At 40.7% G+C, this 18980-nt stretch overlaps 1 protein-coding gene across 1 annotated transcript; it reads left to right on the forward strand.

Moving 5' to 3' along the window:
• Positions 1–1528: 1528 nt before the first annotated feature.
• Positions 1529–16388, forward strand: LOC310950101 (soluble guanylate cyclase 88E-like; the record flags this gene model as incomplete). The annotated part of the gene is made up of 16 exons (XM_083917764.1): positions 1529–1656; positions 3057–3189; positions 3606–3780; positions 5059–5150; positions 6690–6947; positions 7078–7222; positions 8747–8866; positions 8947–9067; positions 10963–11092; positions 11479–11625; positions 12455–12601; positions 13069–13225; positions 14261–14370; positions 14783–14872; positions 15209–15327; positions 16022–16388. The coding sequence occupies 16 exons, from the start codon at positions 1529–1531 to the stop codon at positions 16386–16388; spliced, it is 2439 nt and encodes an 812-aa protein (XP_083773890.1).
• Between the last annotated feature and the right edge of the window lie 2592 nt (positions 16389–18980).

The following is an 18980-nucleotide window of genomic DNA, read 5'->3' on the forward strand; positions in this document are numbered from 1 at the left end:
AGTCAAAACACAAATGTCTGTCCCATTTCAATCCTGACCGATCAGAGGCAGATAATGAAAGCCTTAACGGGAGGCCTGGATGTTTAGAAAGGATTCATTCAGCCTCACTTCACAAACAATATGAACCCTTTCAAATGCCAATCTCAACACAATGCCCGTCAGTCTAATGTGCACCTGACTGTAATTATGCAAATGTGATGTAATTAGCCAGGAAACCTGGTAGCTCTAATGAGTTGTTGCAAAAGAGTACAGTACTAATTTTGGATAATGAGACTCACATTGCGCGCTCTGGTTTACATAACACAGAAACTAAGTGTCTATTTTATATACAGCATATTCCCGTATACAGTAAGAGCCTCCCACAGACTTAATCCCCGTACTAATGTCTTAGAAAATGTTTGCCAGTCTATACAGCTGGGAGCTTTTTTTTCCCGCTACCTGCCACAAACATGCCTTGGTAGTGCTATTTTGGCTCCTATCACCTATTGACCTGACAGGCAAGTGTCGGGGGAGAGCGCAGGTGTCAGCTGCAGGTGGTCACCCTCAGCAGGCAGCGACGCTGTGGCGCTTACTGGCACAGTTGCACACCAGGACACCAATTACACTGAGGGACTGCAGGTAAGGTCTCTTTTCAACTTTGCATCCTTTTATTTTGTTTGTACCTTTTAAGATGTATTTTATTGAAGTTAACCGATGGTGTGGGAGCATCACAGGCGGCCTGATTTCCCTGTGATCTCATCCCAGTAGATTGTATTTGCCACAGTGGTGATATTTTACAGTGAGGGGTAGAACAAAGCAGCGGCAGCAGACACAGCACATTCGCAGCTTTTTTGAGGATCTTGCTCTTTTCTGAGATTGAGCTGGTGAAAAGGTTACTTGGGGTTTCACGAGGCTGTGTGTATGAAAGCATAGTTCCTTCTTTTCCTGCCATGCATGCAGGTGGATGTCACAGTTTGCCTTTACATTTTCTTTTGGCTCTAAAAGAAATCCTCACACTTATTTTAATCTCTGAAAGAAAAACAGTGACAAAGAACTGTCCTCTCAAAAAGAACAGATTTGCAGAGATTTTCTAAGCAGCATTTTAAACTACTGACCCTAACAAAGATGAGTCCAACCTCTCACTTCTTCCAAGGGATGCACGGATGTGAAGTCAAGAGGCTGATACAGATACCGATACTGAAAATAACAATTTGGCTGATAGCTTATGCCAATGTCTTTTTGTTGTCAGGAAAACAAAGAAATCTTAATTTGAAGCCCTTCTTTACAACCTTGACTGTACAACAACCTTTAATATAACCTTCTTTAATGAAAAAGACTGAAACATGAATCATTTAGCCAGCGCAATATGATGCGACACAGCAGTTAACATCGGCCACTGCAACGGGTGAATATCGTCTTGCTTTGTTGATTGCAGTCAACAAGGCAAATATGGGGCGATTAATCGGTTCATCTCTATTTCTTCCCATTGTCTCTCTTCAGCAAAGCAGTTATTTTCGGCATCAATCTGGAGGTTTCTAACCCTCTGAAGATGTACGGCCTGTACCTCGAAGCAGTGAACGACTACATAAATGAATCCTACGGGGAGGATGTGTGGCGACTGATCGAGAACCGAGCTGAGATACCCCACCTCAAGTTTGTCCGACATCAGATGTATAAGTAGGTTTTTTTCATTTTCATTTTTCAATCTTGTACTCCCTATTGTGCAATGGTGACTGTGGATTTAAATGAAAGGCAACAAACGCTGTGTTTCTTTTGGGCAAAAGCCTCAGCGGACACGTAGAGAACTGTCATAGCATACAAGTGTAATCCCACGGCATCCTTATGCATCTCTACTGACAAAAGGTATTTCGGAGGGTGGTAAATACAATCCATGCAAATTGTTGCAAATGTACTTTTGTTAACTAGTCAGCAAGTGAAATAAATAATGGGTACATTCTACCTTCCCTATTTTGTAACAGTAACAATTGCAACATAAGAAAATATCATAAAATGTACCCAAAGATGTTCAGCCCCGCACTGCGGAGCGCGCATGCGTCAGGTCATACGAGTGCGGCAGCAGCAGGACTCTGGCGGTAGTTTGCTTCCTGTCGTCTATTGTGGAGCTGCAGGATTTAAGTGTTTTGCTTTGTGTTTGAAATGTTTTGTCATCTAATTGAGCAGAAAGGGGGGGGGGGGGGGGGGGGGGGGGGGGCGCTCAAATCCACATTTGAAGTGATCAACACACTTTTGTTTCAGTTGAATTTGCAGAGTGGAGCATCCTTTTGCACCTCCTTTCATTTGTGATCATTTGGTTGATTCAAAGAGTCGACATGATCAGTATCATCTGCTGTGTCTGAAAATAAGTATATAATAAGTCAATCTAACCTTCCCTGATTAAGTCATGGTTAATGACAATATTGATTATTTATTATTACAATTATTAAGTGGATTAACCTTTGCCTACTAACAATCAAGAGCAAATATTACTCAATTTTTATAAGTAATTTGTTGTGTAATGTATTGAGTAATTTTAGGTAGACTTTACCTTATTTTTTAGTGTTCGATATCTTTTGAGTTTAGTTACTCTTTACTCAAAATATGGAATTAAATCTACCCAAACAAACTGAGAGCAAATTGTTACCTTAGATTTATTTGGTAAATTCTAAAGATTGTTTTTTACAGTGTAACCCAAGTACTCAAGTACTCCCTTGGTATAGGTATGACTTTGAGCCTACTGGTATTGGTACTGGTCTCATTTTTTAAAAAACATGCAGACCTAATGACGATCCACTTCAGCCAGGTGGGCCCTAAGTCATACACAGCTGTACCCTATTTAGCATAGTGCTGCAATAATTATACATTTGTAAAGATTGTATTGTTCAATTATTGTTTTGTCTGTTGAGAAACTATGTGCTCACTCCTGCATTCAATTTAGTTTTATTGTAATTATCGAAGTTTAACAGTTTGGTCATGTATCTATTAAAAATCTAGTTTTAAAACGTCACCGGGACAAACAGCAGCTAAGCAAGAATAAGTCCCAACAAGGATACATGAATAACTTTCCCTCCATTTTACAGTGACAACCTGATCCTACGGTTGGCAAAGGCAGCAGGTGAGGTTCTCGGGAAGACCCACGATGAACTGATGTACGCTTTTGGGGTCTATATGGTCAAGAGGATTGGAAACTACGGATATGAGCGGATCCTAAAGGTGATATGTTTCACATTTATGAGTCAATGGAATAAGCTTGTAGTTGGAAGTAGCCTCACAAACCTTTAATATTCATATGGACTGTGCAGTGAGCATAAGCGGTTGCAAGAAAATAGTAAAAAGCATCACTTCCAAACACATTTATGCCAAGGAAATTCCCAGATTGGTAACAAATTCGTTCATCCAACACAAAACAACAGGAAATGCAAGAGAAATACATCGCTGTTTACACAATACAGTCTCAGTGTCTATTGTGGGATTGAAAAGGGATCTTTGCTTGTGTTTCTTCCCACTTCCCAATGACTGCACCAAAGAGACATTGATATGATGTATGGAAAATATATTTCAGATATAGATATATATGAATCGTGATATATAAACCACAGTTGTTGTTTATCATGTTGCGTATTTTCTAGGTTTTGGGACGAAATGTGCGCGACTTCATCAATGAGCTGGACAACCTGCACGAGTACTTTCGCTTCTCCTTCCCCAAAGTGCAGCCGCCAAGCTTCTGCGTGGAGGAGGAGTGCGAGACGAGCCTCACTCTGCACTACCGCAGCACCCGCAAGGGCTTCACTCAGTTTGTCAAAGGTAACAAGAGGCACAGCGGGGAAAACCCTGGGTGCTCAGCAGTTTACCGCAGAGACAGTGTAATGTTGATTCTTGGAGAGATTAGCCAATGAGCTAAAAGAGATCCAAATACAAATACAGGAAACCCAACCCCAAGGCCTCTCTGAAGTGTAGATTCCCAGGGTTTCTGCCCATGCATGCTGGGATAGACTCATGAGCCTGGATGTGATCAAGCATGTAAAGAAATTACCAAACAATTACTTCAGAGTATGGCTTGGCTTATCTAGCATACAAATAACCTTAAAACACACAAACAACACACACTATATTAGGCCACTATCTGCAAATTTTGCATATTTTATATACATGTTTCCAAAGCATGCCACAGAGTTTTAGCTATTTTAATAAATGTCAGTACAGAAGTCACATGTATCCTGAGATGGATAATGAACAGTGTATGATGTCTTTAGTTGTAATGCACTACGAATAAACCAATCTGCACTTTCAGCTGCATTACCATAAAAAGATAATTCGACTTTGATGACATAGAAGCAAAATTGTGCTTACTGTGAGTGGAAAATATATTAATTTCCAAGTCTCTGCACATTCATTTTCACACTGTAGTGAACTGAAGGCTGGGAAGAAATAATTCAGAGCATTGAAGTGTGATTTCCAAAATAGTCCGCAGTAATGTAAATGAACTGTAAAATGTAAAAAGGAAAGGCTCGCCTGCAGTTACATCTCACCGCCAAAGAGGCCGAAATATCACGTCTCATGGATTATGACTTTAATTCAATAATGTCATTAACAGGTAAAAACACAACAACCATTATCCTCAAAGCAATTTCAGTCAAAAGCAACTGGACTTGGTTATTTGTCTAGGAAGACGTTTCACCTCTCATCCAAGAGGCTTCATCAGTCCATGTACGCATCTGACCAGGCTGGGACTGGACCAGGACCAGGACCAGGCTGGGACTGGGCTGATGAAGCCTCTTGGATGAGAGGTGAAACGTCTTCCTAGACAAATAACCAAGTCCAGTTGCTTTTGACTGAAATTGTTTTGAGGATAACGATAACCTGGACAAATGAGGATATTCACAGGCTTACAACAAACATTATGTACAGTATGCCATGTTGAAAAGTACATTAAATGATGTGTCACAATGCCCTCAGGCAAGGTCAACCTACCCCCTGATTCAAAATGAAACAGTGACTCTAGTTAACTCCTCAGTTTGAATGACTGTCTTTAAAGTTGACCTCTACACATCCATGATCGGTGTGTGTAATCCTCTCCTGCAGGCCAACTCTCTCAAGTGGGACGGCAATTCTACAACACAGATATCGAAGTGGAAATCCTGTCTAAAGAGGAAACCGAAAAAATGACGTATGTGGTATGTACTCGGGCTTAGGTCAAGTATCAGCTGCCGAGCGCGTGACCTCGACCCTTTGCCAATTCTATCAGCCTGGGATTTATTCCATCACCTTCAACGAGACGCCAGGCGGAGTTCTTGTTTACACTCAGACAGCAAGTGTTTATTGGATGGAGATAAGTGTTTATTGGGGTGGGACTCTGGGTAAACTCAGAATTAACAGGAAAACAAAACTGAGATGGGCAACCTCGTATACCTGTCGAGCATCAGCCAACGTCAATGTCACCCCTGCTGTTCAAGATTCTTTGCTGTAAGCAGGAAGTCACTGTTTTCATGAGGTCCAATGGTATAATAATATTACCTTTATTTGCATAGCACTTATCTAAACAAGGATACAAAGTGCTGCGGTTAAAACTTGAGCAGCAGCATTATGTATGAGGATTGACTAAGGCATGTAAACAGTGCAGTGCGATAGTTCAGGCATAAACAAAGACATGAATAGGCTCTTCTAGGAAAAGACAGAGCTGATTAGTTTTGGTAATGTTTCTGAGGTGGAAGCAGCAGGATTTAACAAGACTGTTCTTACCCATCTTTTGCATCCCCTTTTTAATAATGCATAGTTTATGAGGAGGGTCTTCGATGTAAACAATAACCATTCAATGCTTTATAGGTCAGAAATAAGATAATTGTAACATTTATGGTGAAGGCCAAATTCTACATAACATTTTTAACTGCAGACTTGATGTGTTATAAATCAATGACTCACTTAAATGAATCCCATCTGAAAGGCATTAATAAAGGCTTAGTCCATTATAATCCTCACATTTTGGAAATCTAAACATTGACAAGTTGTAAATAAAAGGATTTCAGTACAAATCATTTCTATGGTACAAATGTTGTGGAGATCTTTTCCAGACAGACCAGAACAGAAGAGAAGTGATCCTCATTAAAGGCCTATTTATTAAGTTATTAACCATTAAAAAGCCATAAGCTGCAACTTAAAACGCCTTTATGAAGTGTGCCTTATTTGTCAATGTCTAGAAAGAGCTAAAAACTGAAGCTGACTAATGAAACAGTTCTGCAAATATCCCACCATCAGGAAGGTTATCATGATTCCTGTTTCAGAGAGGTGTTGATTCATACTACTCTGATTGGCCAAAGGGGGCTGCTGAAGAAGAAGAAGAAGAAGTTAAACTTGTTTTATTAATAAATCTGCCTGAAACCAGGCATTTAAATGGTAGAGGAGTGACAAAAGTTTTCTTTAAACATAATTCCAAGTGCATGGAGAACATAAATGAGACTAACTTTCAAAGTCTTGTTCAGGCCTTTAGGGCAAATAGCTGTACTTATACCTGTTCCAGAAATAAACAGGAAATATTTTGGGAGGACATGTTCTCACAGAGATTGCTCTGAAATTATACACATGGGCATTTTAATAGATTCTGTTGGTTAAAAGAAAGATTTTTTTACAATAACTGCAATAGTCAAACCACCACAAAAGCATTGACACTAAGCGACTTGAATTTTAAAGGTGTTACTAACTTCACACTGCTCATTCAGGTTTATAAGATGAACTTCGACAACGCCGCCTTCAAACACCGCATGCCCCAGCAGAAGACAGCGCCAGGCTACGAGAAGCTGCCAATGAAGCGAGGCATCTTTTTTGACATGTTTCCCTTCAGCGTCATCTTCCGCCGCGACATGACCATGTACCGCATCGGTGATGGCCTCAAGGAGGTCTTCTCCGACCTCCAGGGCAAGAAGGTCAACGAGGAGTTCACTCTGATTCGACCCATGCTGGAGTTCAGTTGGGATAATGTGAGTTCAGAGGGAGAAGTCCAGTTTCTCTCGTCATATTTGTGAATATAAAACTGCGACTCTTTGTGACTTAAATGATTGCTTTGCTGACCTACTAAGCCACAAATATCGTTCTGCCTCCTCTCATCAGATCTACACCCATCTGAACAATGTGTTTGAGTTGTTGTCTAAAGCGGTGGTAGAAAGCAAGCAGAAGGTCAACATCCCAAAACTGAGCAAGGAGGAGCCGGAGGAGAAGGAAGACAACGAGAAAGCAAAAAGGGAAGAAGAAAGAGGTACCAGTCTCTCCATTTCAATCATTTCCAATGCATTATGTATAAAACAGGGTTCATTTCAAATGGGTGGGATCAACGTCCATCAAGACTGTCAATTCTGTCCAAGGTCATTTAATCTGAACAGAGCAAAATTAAAAATTGAAACATGTTCAGGTGGAAATGAATATCAAACTGATTGAAGAGTCAAGCCGTTATTGTTAATTTAACAATAAAGTATGATCAGAATCAGAAAACCTTTAATTTCCCGCAGACGGGGAAATTCTTTTGTCACAGCAGCAACAGAATATGACAAAATAAGATAAAAAATAGCATAAATAAGCAATAAAGTTAAATTTAAAAAGGGAAGAAATAGACATATGTACATATTCACATGATGTAGTGCAGTTGTTCTTGTTTTGTTTGTTTGTAAAAATGTGATATGGAGTGAATAAATATGAATAAATATGTCCGAATAGTGCAAAAAAGCAGGAGTGCCCATAGTACAGGCATATTGCACAGTGCAGGGTAAAGGATGAGGCCAGTAGTCTATTGGGAGCAGTGCTGATTGTAAAGTCTGAAAGCAGCAAGGAGGAAGGACCTGCGGTACCTCTCCTATGATGCACTGCATCCTCAAAGCACATAGAACCATATTTAAATACATGCCAGCCGTCTTTCCATTCACGTGTTCACATTTTAAAGTATCGCACTAGAAAAGCTGCTTAGAAACAGCACATTGGATAAAACATCCTCAAAAATGAACACTTGAGGTGGTTTTCCTCTCAAAACAAAGTTGGGATGTGTTTAGAATAAGTTCTGACTTTAACTCCCATGATTGATCAGCTGCCTCTGCTGTCAGTGTCTTACAGGATATTATATTAGTTTGTTTTTGTCTCCAGAAAGCATGAAACATGGCCAACACAAGCTGACATTCAACAGTTGAACTGTTCACAATTCCTGACGACCCCTCTCCATTTTTGTCTTGTAGATGGTTTGATGACTAAGGAGACTTGTTTTGTTTTGCGTTGGCAACCTCTACTTCCTCTACTCTGTTAACTGACGGATGACTATAGCACAATCGACTGACCAACCTACACTGTAGTTAATGGAAACACGCCTAGTACGCATTTTGTTTTTGCTAAAAATGTGTTTGACAATTGAATGGAAACACTGCTTACATAACGAAACAGGAAGCCTGAAGCCTCGTGAATGTCAGAATAAAAAGGGATGAAAAGAAATGATTAATTTGTTGCATATTTCATAGGGTGTACTTATTTCAAAAGGAAATGACAGTACCAATTTTTATCTTAATGTTATGTGTAAAAATGAATCATAACGGATATAATCCAGAACATTAAAAACACACTAGAGCAGAATTTTAAACAAGGGACTTGTAATTTATTCTTCTGCTATTGCCTGACTGTATGATTGGAATTCACTGCACTGTTTTATGCACATTTATGCCCTCGTTAACTCACTGCTTAACTCACAACCTGTTTCTTTCAGTCATCCATCCTCTTACTGTTTCTGCTGCTTTCCCTCCATCAGAGCAGCAGGCAGTGGAAGAGGGCACAGACCAAGAGTACAGCAGTGCTCTCACCCAATACAACAGCTTAGCCAACTCTGGAGGGGAAGACATTGAGCTGCTGGCGTTCCAGACTGTTACCGGTCAGAGCCTTGTCACTTCTTGCTAGCATGTTTTTTAACTGCCACAGTCCCGTTGACCTGTCCCTTGTGGTTCTTCTCAGGAAAGTGTAGTGAGACCATCTTTGAGGACATGCGAGAGCCTCCAAAGAAACCTCTCCACCTGAAAGGCCAGATGAAGTATGTCCCCCAGTGGGACTCCCTCATCTTCCTGGGGACACCCATGTAAGACCACAGCCTCACAGAGTGACTATATTTAATGGTTTTGACTCAGAACAAGAGGTCTTCACAGGTCCACTTGGTCTCTACACACTGCCTTTTCTAAGTGTAGAGGTATTTTTGATATTTTAGTTTTTTGATCTGGTCCTTTTTGCTGTTTTAATTTGCTGTTAATGCTAACTCAACACGTGTAATTGAGAAAACACAACACAAATCGGAATCAAGCACATTGTGGGAACAGTATTGTTGTAGAAAAGAGAAACTAAAGAGAAGAGAAGTGTGTATGACATGACTACTAAATATTGTAATCAGTATGCGGAATACCCGATGACAATCCAGCTGATGTCTCAAATCAAAATTATACTGCTGCATCCGTGTGCCCATGAGGGTCTGGTTATTTACATGTGGAGTAAATATCATAATCATGTAGGTGAGAGTTTAAATGTATCATCTATGTGCAGCCCAAAAAAGTGCCCGCACAGCTGCCCATGTGTGGAAAATGTCCTCCAAGCTGATAGTATAAACAGAACTACTATGCTCTGTGGTGTTCACAGCTGTCCGTGTACGCATCCGATTGGAAGTATAATTGAAGCTTTACCCAATGCAAGATTTCATAGATGAAAGCCAAGGCAATCACCTAGAATATGCTCGCTTTGCACACACCACATCACCAAGGCTAATATTGTTAACAGCAAGGCCACCCACACAACCACATTGGCAATGCATGAGGGAATATAATAGTTTTCTGCATTCATATTTGTGAATAAGTGATTTGCAATTTGGATAATAATACTCCTGAACATGGAACGATTTCAAGACATTTTTAGTGACAATTGCAAGTTTCAAATCAGTTATTTAGAGATTTTTCCAGAGACCCCTCAAAATCTTGCTGTTGAAGTGAAATTCCAGTGTAAATCATTTCATGGTCTTTTTTCGACAGTTTTTTTGCGTGTATAAACTATAAATGGGGATATCCCGGAGAATCACTAACAGTTGCTAACAGCCTGATGTGGCTAGCACTGTTTAGCTACGGGCAGTACGGTTCACGCATTAAAACGTCTTTTTTAAACACTTATACTGCTCAAAATAACACCAAACCTCTGCAGTAGCATGAGAAGAGTCCCTATACATAAATAGAAGCACAAACAATGTAGTTAGTGAACCCAGAGTTTATTAAAAGAGTGTTTTGAAAGACTTACCAACTGGCCCCGGTACCAGCTCCTCTCGTAGTAAAGTCCATTCAAGTGGATTACCAAAGTCAATCCAACAGTAAGGAGCATTGGTGCTTTGTTTTCTGTGTAAGGACTCTTCTCATGCTGCTGCAGAGGTTTAGTGTTATTTTGAGCAGCATTAGTGGTTAAAAAAGACGTTTTAATGCCTTCACTGTCCTGCCCCGAGCTAATCAGTGTTAGCCACATCCGGCTGTTAGCAACTCTCCCAGATTTCTCGGTTAATAGTTCATACATGGAAAAAAAACTGTCTCAATGGCTTATTAGATGTATGTAAGTGCCGAAAAAGACCATGGGATGATTTTACGCTGAAATGACACTTTAAGACTTTCAGGGGGTCTCAAGTGTCAATCAAGTATGTATTGTATTTTGCATCCTTGTTCTACTGATGAAATGAATGCTGTGGAAATGTTGATAATGCTGAATTTACTATGTGAGCGCTATCTGTACAAGTAATTTTCAGTTTTCCGTGCCTATATTTAAGACAAGCTTTAGTTGTTTTGTACAGCCCCTGTATTCATTCGACACTAAAGTATTTCACTGAAATTAGGGTTGCTCCCCCTCAAGGAGATTGGGTTTATGCATGCTAATTCTGGTAATTAACTTACATTATCTGGTTTTTCTTTCCATTTACAGTTCATGCATCTTCATTTCTACTCTTTATTCTTGCAGTATAGAGACAGTGGAGGACATGATAAAGATGGGTGTGTACGTGAATGATCTGAACCTGCATGACTCCAGCAGAGAGCTGATTTTGGCCGGGACACAACAATCGGCTGAGCTGCAGCTGGCCCTTGACCAGGTGATGAAAAACTGCTGAATCCGTCATCTGCAGGGTTGGAGCGCCACACAAAGCAGACTTCAACGGATGACCTCAATTGTACAAAATCACAGAACAGGGGGGCAGTGTGGGTGGTTCATATCGCCTTATGAAATGTACTGAAATAAGACTTCAAAGATTCAAAGAAGTCGTTTTATATGACACGCTGAGTGCACAAAATGTAAGAATGACCAGGTGAGCCCAGGTGAAAACTCTTCTCCCGTATTGATTTCACCCATTAAATCCACTTCAGTCATGCAGGACAGATGTGGATTAAGAGGATTAGAGAAGGCAAAGAGGGATTTTTGAGCTTTAAGAGAGGTGAGACTGTAACTGTGGACTCTTTTGTCCCATTTCTGCTCCTGTAGGAGCAACAAAAATATGCTCAGCTGCAGGAAATCATCAAGAAGCTGGACGAAGAGAAGAAGAGAGGAGATTCTTTGCTGTACGCCATGATCCCTAAAGCTGTGGCCGACCGCCTCAGGAAGGGGATCACTGCACTGGAGACATGCCAGGTACAAAGCAGTGCTGTTAACAAAGATAGCGGTACTCTGCTCATAAACCACATCACTGCTAGTATGCACAATATAACAGCTCAACTAAAGCCACAGATGTTTTTCTGCAGTCTTAGTTATATGTCGCTGTGATATCATAACATGATAAACACGATACACATAAAGGTAGCCTGCATCTTGCTTTTAAAGTAATTTTTGTTCCTTTGACACTCAACATATAAAATCACAAAATGAATGACATTACCACGAACATATCAAGAATCCATCCATACACACTAAAATACAACACTAAAGGGGCTTTCAAATGATAAGCTTTCTTCCGCTCACCACAACCGTTAGCACGTAAACTGCCCATTCACAAACCTGGTGTGACCTCTTATAAACCTCCATCATTACGTATTCATCCGAGATATTGATACGACATTAATCTGGGAAGCTCAGCTTGATGTCGCTCTCTGGTTGCCTAGGAAATCGAAACGTCACACAAAGCTTCTATCTCATTGGTTGCGCTTTTGAAAGGTCAGCGGCTACAAGGTCAAAGTTCAACTGATTTGAACATTGAGCGCAGCGGCAGAGAGGCAAATCAGAGCGGTGTGCGGCGCTACATTGGGTGTACCGCCTCCTTCATTGGAAATGAATGGAACGGCCGGCACAAAGCGTTTTTACCGCGTATCATGTGTAGGGGTCTTAATAAACGACTAACTGATGACTCAAGGGACCTGTGACTGACTGACCCTGAGCTAGTTTATTGATCTGGTAAGGGCACCCAATGCTTACACTGGTGTTTGCTCACAGTGTGATTTTAACTTCATATTTGTTTTTAACCCAGGTCTTCCCAGATGTGACCATCCTGTTCAGCGACGTGGTCAAATTCAACGAGATCTGCATCCACATCACACCCATGCAGGTGGTGGACATGCTCAATGAGATCTACATCGTCTTCGACACACTCAGTGAGAAGCACAACGTCTACAAGGTCAGTCTAAGAAAGTGTCTGCTTATGATTAACTTACAATCGTGTATTTGGAGCTGTATTTTGACTAGTGTGTATGGTCAGTTTTTTTGGTGCCTACTATTGTTTTTCTTTTCCACAAATTTAAAGTGAAAGCTGATGAATTTCTTTACATTTGACTATTGACTATTGACTATTTTCTTATCAAGGTGGAAAAACTTTGTTTGCGGAAACAGCCTGGTCCTAAATAGCTAGCTGTTAGCAAATTATTCTAATACTCTAGTATTGCTAGGTGCTGTACTATTTCTTGGTAGGTGTATACCTCAGCACCCACGGAGGTGCAGTGTCGAGCGCAAAGTTGTTTGGAGGAGTGGTTCTCAAGAAGTCTCAATACTGGAGGCCAAACAATTTAACAGCCTGTTCCCAACCCAAAGAAGTTTTATTGACTTTCTTATCACACTGTAGAAATCATCACTCTCCCATCTATTCAGGTGGAGACGATTCGTGATGCCTACATGGTGGTGGCCGGTGTGCCCAACAAGACCACCTTCCACGCGCACCATATCTGCGACATGGCCCTGGACATGCTGAGCTCCATCGACCACCTTAAAGACCCCTCCACCGGGGATAACATCCAGATCAGAGTTGGTGAGCAGTACAACTATCTGGAGCTTGAGTGGATAAACCATGATAACACACACAGATTGTTTGTCTGTTTTTGGGTGGCCGCCTGTTACAGCAGCTCTCGCTCACGGTTGAGCTCCTTCCCTTCAAGAAATTTTCCCTCTGTGGGACAAATCAAGGAATATCTTATCGTATCTTATCTTATAGCTCAGGGGTCAAACACTCATTCAGTGTTTTGATCGTTGTACTTGATATGTCAAGGTTGGGCTTTTTATCCACTGAACACTGTCTTACCTTTAAGTGACATCTCCCCAAAAATATAATATTAAGGCGCAAGAGAAAGACATTTCCTCAACCAGAGTTGTACCCAGTATGGAATAAAAGCATTATAACTGAGGACTTGAGATGATCAGGTTGCTCAAATTGAGCATAAAATAAATTATGACTTATCGACTACTGGCAATTGGCAACTATGGCAAATACTTTGATCTTATGGTCTGTAACATAAAACTCATCATGCCGCATTAGAGCCTCAGTAAGCCAACTACTCAGACATCTTTTCAATACACAAAGTGGGGACCTAAACATCATCATCCATCTATTCTGTAAACCATTTGTTCTGATCAGGATCTTGGGAGCTGGGGCCTAATGCAGTATGCATTGAGTTAAAAGGTTGTCCCTTGACAGGTCACCAATTATGATACTAAATACCTAAATAAAACGTGTTTTTTTTACAAATGAAAGCAACTGTCATTAGTAATAATCAACAAACCTATCACTCCAACCTGTGATTTCTCACTCTAAACAGGAGAGAAAAGATATATTTTCTGTCGTCACTATTGTCTGCATATAATGACAACCTCCGCATTAAGGTATCTGGACAAATATTGACCAAGTGATGAGTGCAAGCTGAATAACTACTGTAGATGTGAACCAGCTCTTGTCCGTATGGAACATTTAAGAAAATATGCAAGAAAACATGGATTTGGGTTCATTTGGTTATGAATAAACCAGCTAATGTTTGTTTCCATGTTTTCTCTCTCACACACAAACACACAGGTATTCACTCAGGTATGGTGGTGGCTGGTGTAGTGGGTCTGAAGATGCCTCGCTACTGTCTGTTCGGCGACACTGTGAACACGGCCTCAAGGATGGAGAGCAATGGAGTGGTGACTATACTGACATATTTTACAACCCATCAGCCAGCAAAATGTGCTAAATAACCCACGGCATAGTATAAATAACTGCAACAACATCCATGATTTCCTTCAGTCCAATTTATGTAGATTAGTAAAGAAAACCATTTTCAGTTTAATGATGCCATTTGTGCATGCTGCTCTTTAGCTAATGCAACAGGCACAACGCTTCATTTGCTTCCCATTACTTACAGTAATATAAGCTAATGTCATGTTTGAGGGAAATCTGGTTCATGATGAATGAAAGGAGGTTGTTTGTGCAGCCTTAATTGCACTATAGTGTACACTCCCGGTCCAGTAAGATGAATTGTTTCCACTTTCCGTTGATGAAAGTTAGATTTCAATACTCAGCTGTAGCAATAGTTGTCTGTGTCTGTCTGAGCAGGGCATGCAGATACACATCAGTCAGACCACCAAAGACCACCTGGAACATGAGCCCTATATCATTGAAGAGAGGGGCAAAATCTTTGTGAAGGTGAGTGGTTAATATTAGCTATGGACACACACCTTTCTTTCTGCAAATTATGGCTTCCATTATCCACTGATTGAGATGGACATCATGATTCATACTTTACCTGTCAGGTTTTACCCGTCGTGTCGCTTTGAGCACTTTATTCCAAGCGTATAATTTGAAAAGTCCCACCCCTACCTGTGCTGGGGGACGTACTGTTGAGTATTACTGAAAATACTCACCTAGATACCCATCTAGAGCGACAGATATTTTGGACTTGGGAGTCAAAGAGTTTTGTGTTTGATGAATTTCAGTGCACAGCATTTTTTATCAACACGTTATCCTCCTATCATCTTTCAGGGTAAAGGCTACATGAAGACCTACTGGCTGAAAGGAAAGAGAGATCTATCGTTCAAGACCCCGGCAGAGCTGCGCTACAGCAGTGAACAGAAGGACTCTGAGGATAAGAGCTCTAATGGGTAAGTAGAGAAAAGGAGAGCATTGACCACCAAATACCTAGTTTTCTGCCGTACACAGTGTGGACTCAGGATGCCCCCTGTTGATTCAGTCAGAGCTGTGGTCTTTGCCCTCTGCAGCAACAGACAGCAAGCAAGCTGAGAGGCTGTAATAGGCGCTTTTGTTTGAAGGAGTCATGCTGACCAACAAAAACAAGTTTTGCTCAGATGGGCAGTGCAAGCGTAGGTTACTGAAACAACACAAAAAAGGGTGTAACAGGCATCACCGCACTACAAAAGAACAGTTCCTTGAGTCTAATTTTAATTTTCCATAAAACAAGAAATTATTCTGCCTCTTAACATGATTCCACTTGTTCCCAGTGCAGTTTTCCTATTTTGGAGGTATCACTTTCTTGTTAACAAGACAGAAAAGGGCAAGTGAGCGCACTAGTGACATAAAAACTCTACTTAATTATTGTAAATGTATCGATTCCTTTATTGTTGTATTGAAAGAAGGTGATATAATGTCAGTCGAATGATGGATCAATTTGCTTATTTGAAGAAAATATTATTGATAGGCAGAAATAAACCCTATCTCAGATCAGAGTGTCTTTACAACTGCCATCCCTGGGGCCAATTGTAGAAATATTTGGTTTCATACACACGTTTATTTTATGTATCTTGTTAATCACTGAGAAACTCTGTGTAACTGCACTAGCTCCACAAGCACCAATGTCAAGCGCATGGGCTCCAACCTCAACATCGCCAGCAGTGAGGAGCAAGCAGAACGGAAGCCAAGCCCCAGCAACTTCCCCTTGGACACTGTGCCCCCACCAGAGGCCGCTAACGAGCCTCCCGACATTCAAACCGATCCTCAAGAGAAGGAGAAAGCCAAAAAGACTAAGAACAACAAGGCGGCCAAGCTGGATGTGCCCCAAGGAAACGCAATGCCGGAGTCATCGCCGACAGCTGACGGGCTGGACAACCCGGGTCCTTTACTCAGCATCAAGAGAAACAGCTTCAGGCAGCACGCCAAGATGCCCACCAACCTGCCCATGCGCAGCGCCTCCTGCTCCATTCTGTGAGCAGATGGCTGTAGTTTGATGAGAGTGTGATACTGAAAATATCATTGAAGTTTAATCAGGGGCAAAACAAAACCGGCATTTCAATGTCACGCCATATCATGCCAAGGGGTTGTGAGGCTTTTAGGCTTTTGATTAAAATAAGATTTAAATGGCAAACTAAACTGAAGAAAAACACTTAAACATTTACTATAGTCGACTTCTATTAAGGTAAACAACAACATTTAAGGCTCCAAGTGCTTCATAATTACATGCTGTTATCTCGATTGCTTATGAAAGATGCACTCAATGTGCGCTTACGTTTACTTTAAAAATATATGAAGAAAACTGCACGTTGTTCCTCTGTTTCATTGATTTCATGCATGAAAGGATTTACCTCGTGTAGAAATTGGAAAAGTCCTTTTTTTAAAGACGTATAAACACCCTGAGTACTGGTTCTTACAACAGGTTACACAACATGCCTTCCTCATGTCGACTGCTTTAAAGAAAAGGAAGTACAATGTGCTCTACAGACAAACAGCACACGCACAGAGAAACAGAGAAGTGTATATTGACAGCCGTGACAAAGGGTTCATTTCACATTTCTTTATGCTATTTGCTGTATGATTTTACAGCTTGACAAGCTAGCCATGAAGTCACTGCTATTAATGCCACATAAATCAGGTTAAAATATATAATGACAACAAATTACAGGATGTTTTGGGAAATTAAAGAAAGCAATTTTGCGAATGGGTTTTTACGGAGGCGGGAGCTTCCACAGAAACTAATTCTATGGATGCTTCATTTAATTCACTGAGCGCAGATATCATTCGAAGTTGTATTTTATGTTGTTTAAACTAGGCACAGAGTAATTCAGTAGACATTTGGCTGGACCTTCACAACATCGTCGTAAAGAGTTTTAGTTCTTCTTCCTGTATGTAACTGACTGCATTTGTTTCACTGTATGATAGTGTTTATATAAAACTGTATGTACAGCCACTAAAAGTGTCATGTTTTAGTCATTTAGGTCATGACACTCATACCGCATCTGCTGGTGAAAGTAATAGGTGGTTTATGAAAACAGCGACCAGCCAGTCACAGGTGTGACCAAATTGCACCTGTGCCTGGCGTGCGCTGCGTTTTTAAGTATTCATTCATTCATTCATTTTCAACCCCTTGTCCCTGTGGGGGTCGCAGGGGGCTGGAACCCATCCCAGCTGACATTGGGCGTGAGGCGGTGTACACCCTGGACAGGACGCCAGTCTATCGCAGGGCACATAGAGACGAACAGAGACAGACAACCATTCACACCTACGGGTGATTTTAGAGTCATCAATGAACCGAACACCTGCACGTCTTTGGACTGAGGGAGGAAACCGGAGAACCCGGAGAAAACCCACGCAGACACGGGGAGAACATGCAAACTCCACACAGAAGGGCCCCAAGCCGGGATGCGAACCTGGAACCTTCTCGCTGTGAGGCGACAGTGTTTTTAAGTATTAAAAATTATAATTAATAATTATAGAGAAACCCAGAATTTACATAAGTAAATATTCATTCATTATTATTTTATCATTGGACACATTACAAATGACAAGCTGTATACTTTACACCTCTGCATGTCAGCTGACTGGGCAGTAAAGGTTATGGAGGTTACAAAAGAAACTCATTGGAATTAAAATATAGATACACTTACAATTTATTATCTATAATTACTGTCTTTTATCTGTACACAGTTTCTTTTTACAAAACTTCAAAAGAAATGATTCTGAAATTGCAAACCCGTAACTAAGCATTACCATAAAAGTTTTTAACATTTTAAGATGAAAATATTCTCAAGAACCTGCGGTGACATCTTCGTATGTCTTGTTTTTTCCAACCAAAAGTCCGAAACCCCAAGTTATTTACATACAATCAAACAAAATTAACAACAAATGGGAATTTTGCATGATTCTGTGAATGGACTAATCCACTGAGAATGGGATTACTGCAGAAACTAATCCAAAAACCTTGAAAAGTCAACGGGTTCCCTGAATGCGTTTTGGTTACACGCCTAAAATAATGTCTGTGTTTAACACAAGCTTAAGAGATCATAGTTCAGTAAACACCCCAAACTTTTGAAGCCTTTACATGTCTTAAAAAAGACCAAAGGAACAAATCTTAACCAGGTTGATGCAAACTTCTGGGTTGGCCTACACAAATATATCATCCCTGGAACAACCAACACATCATTTCAGCTCTACACTTGAATACAAATCACACTTGTGATACTTGAGCTTGTGTGTGACTGATCCTGGTTCAGTGTCATCTGTGGACACTACCATGCCTTTAAACGGCCACCAGGAGGTGACAGGATAACCACGAGTTAGTGAATAAATGATTTAGTTAATAAATCAGAGACAGGGATCAGCAATGACTGATTTACTTTCTGCTTCCCTGAAGTTCTTCACATCTAGAAAAACAAGAGACGGGAGACAGAAGGATCTTATGTATAATTATCCCATGGGGAGAAAGTGAATCGCTGATAGCTGCAGACTGATTAAATTAAATCTCTGTACTCCGCTGAAGCAGCATCTGTCCATCTTGATCCCCGATCACCATGTATCTTATGAAGCT

This window comes from Echiichthys vipera (assembly GCF_963691815.1).
Source record: "Echiichthys vipera genome assembly, chromosome: 8".
NCBI classification, from domain to species: Eukaryota; Metazoa; Chordata; class Actinopteri; order Perciformes; family Trachinidae; genus Echiichthys; species Echiichthys vipera.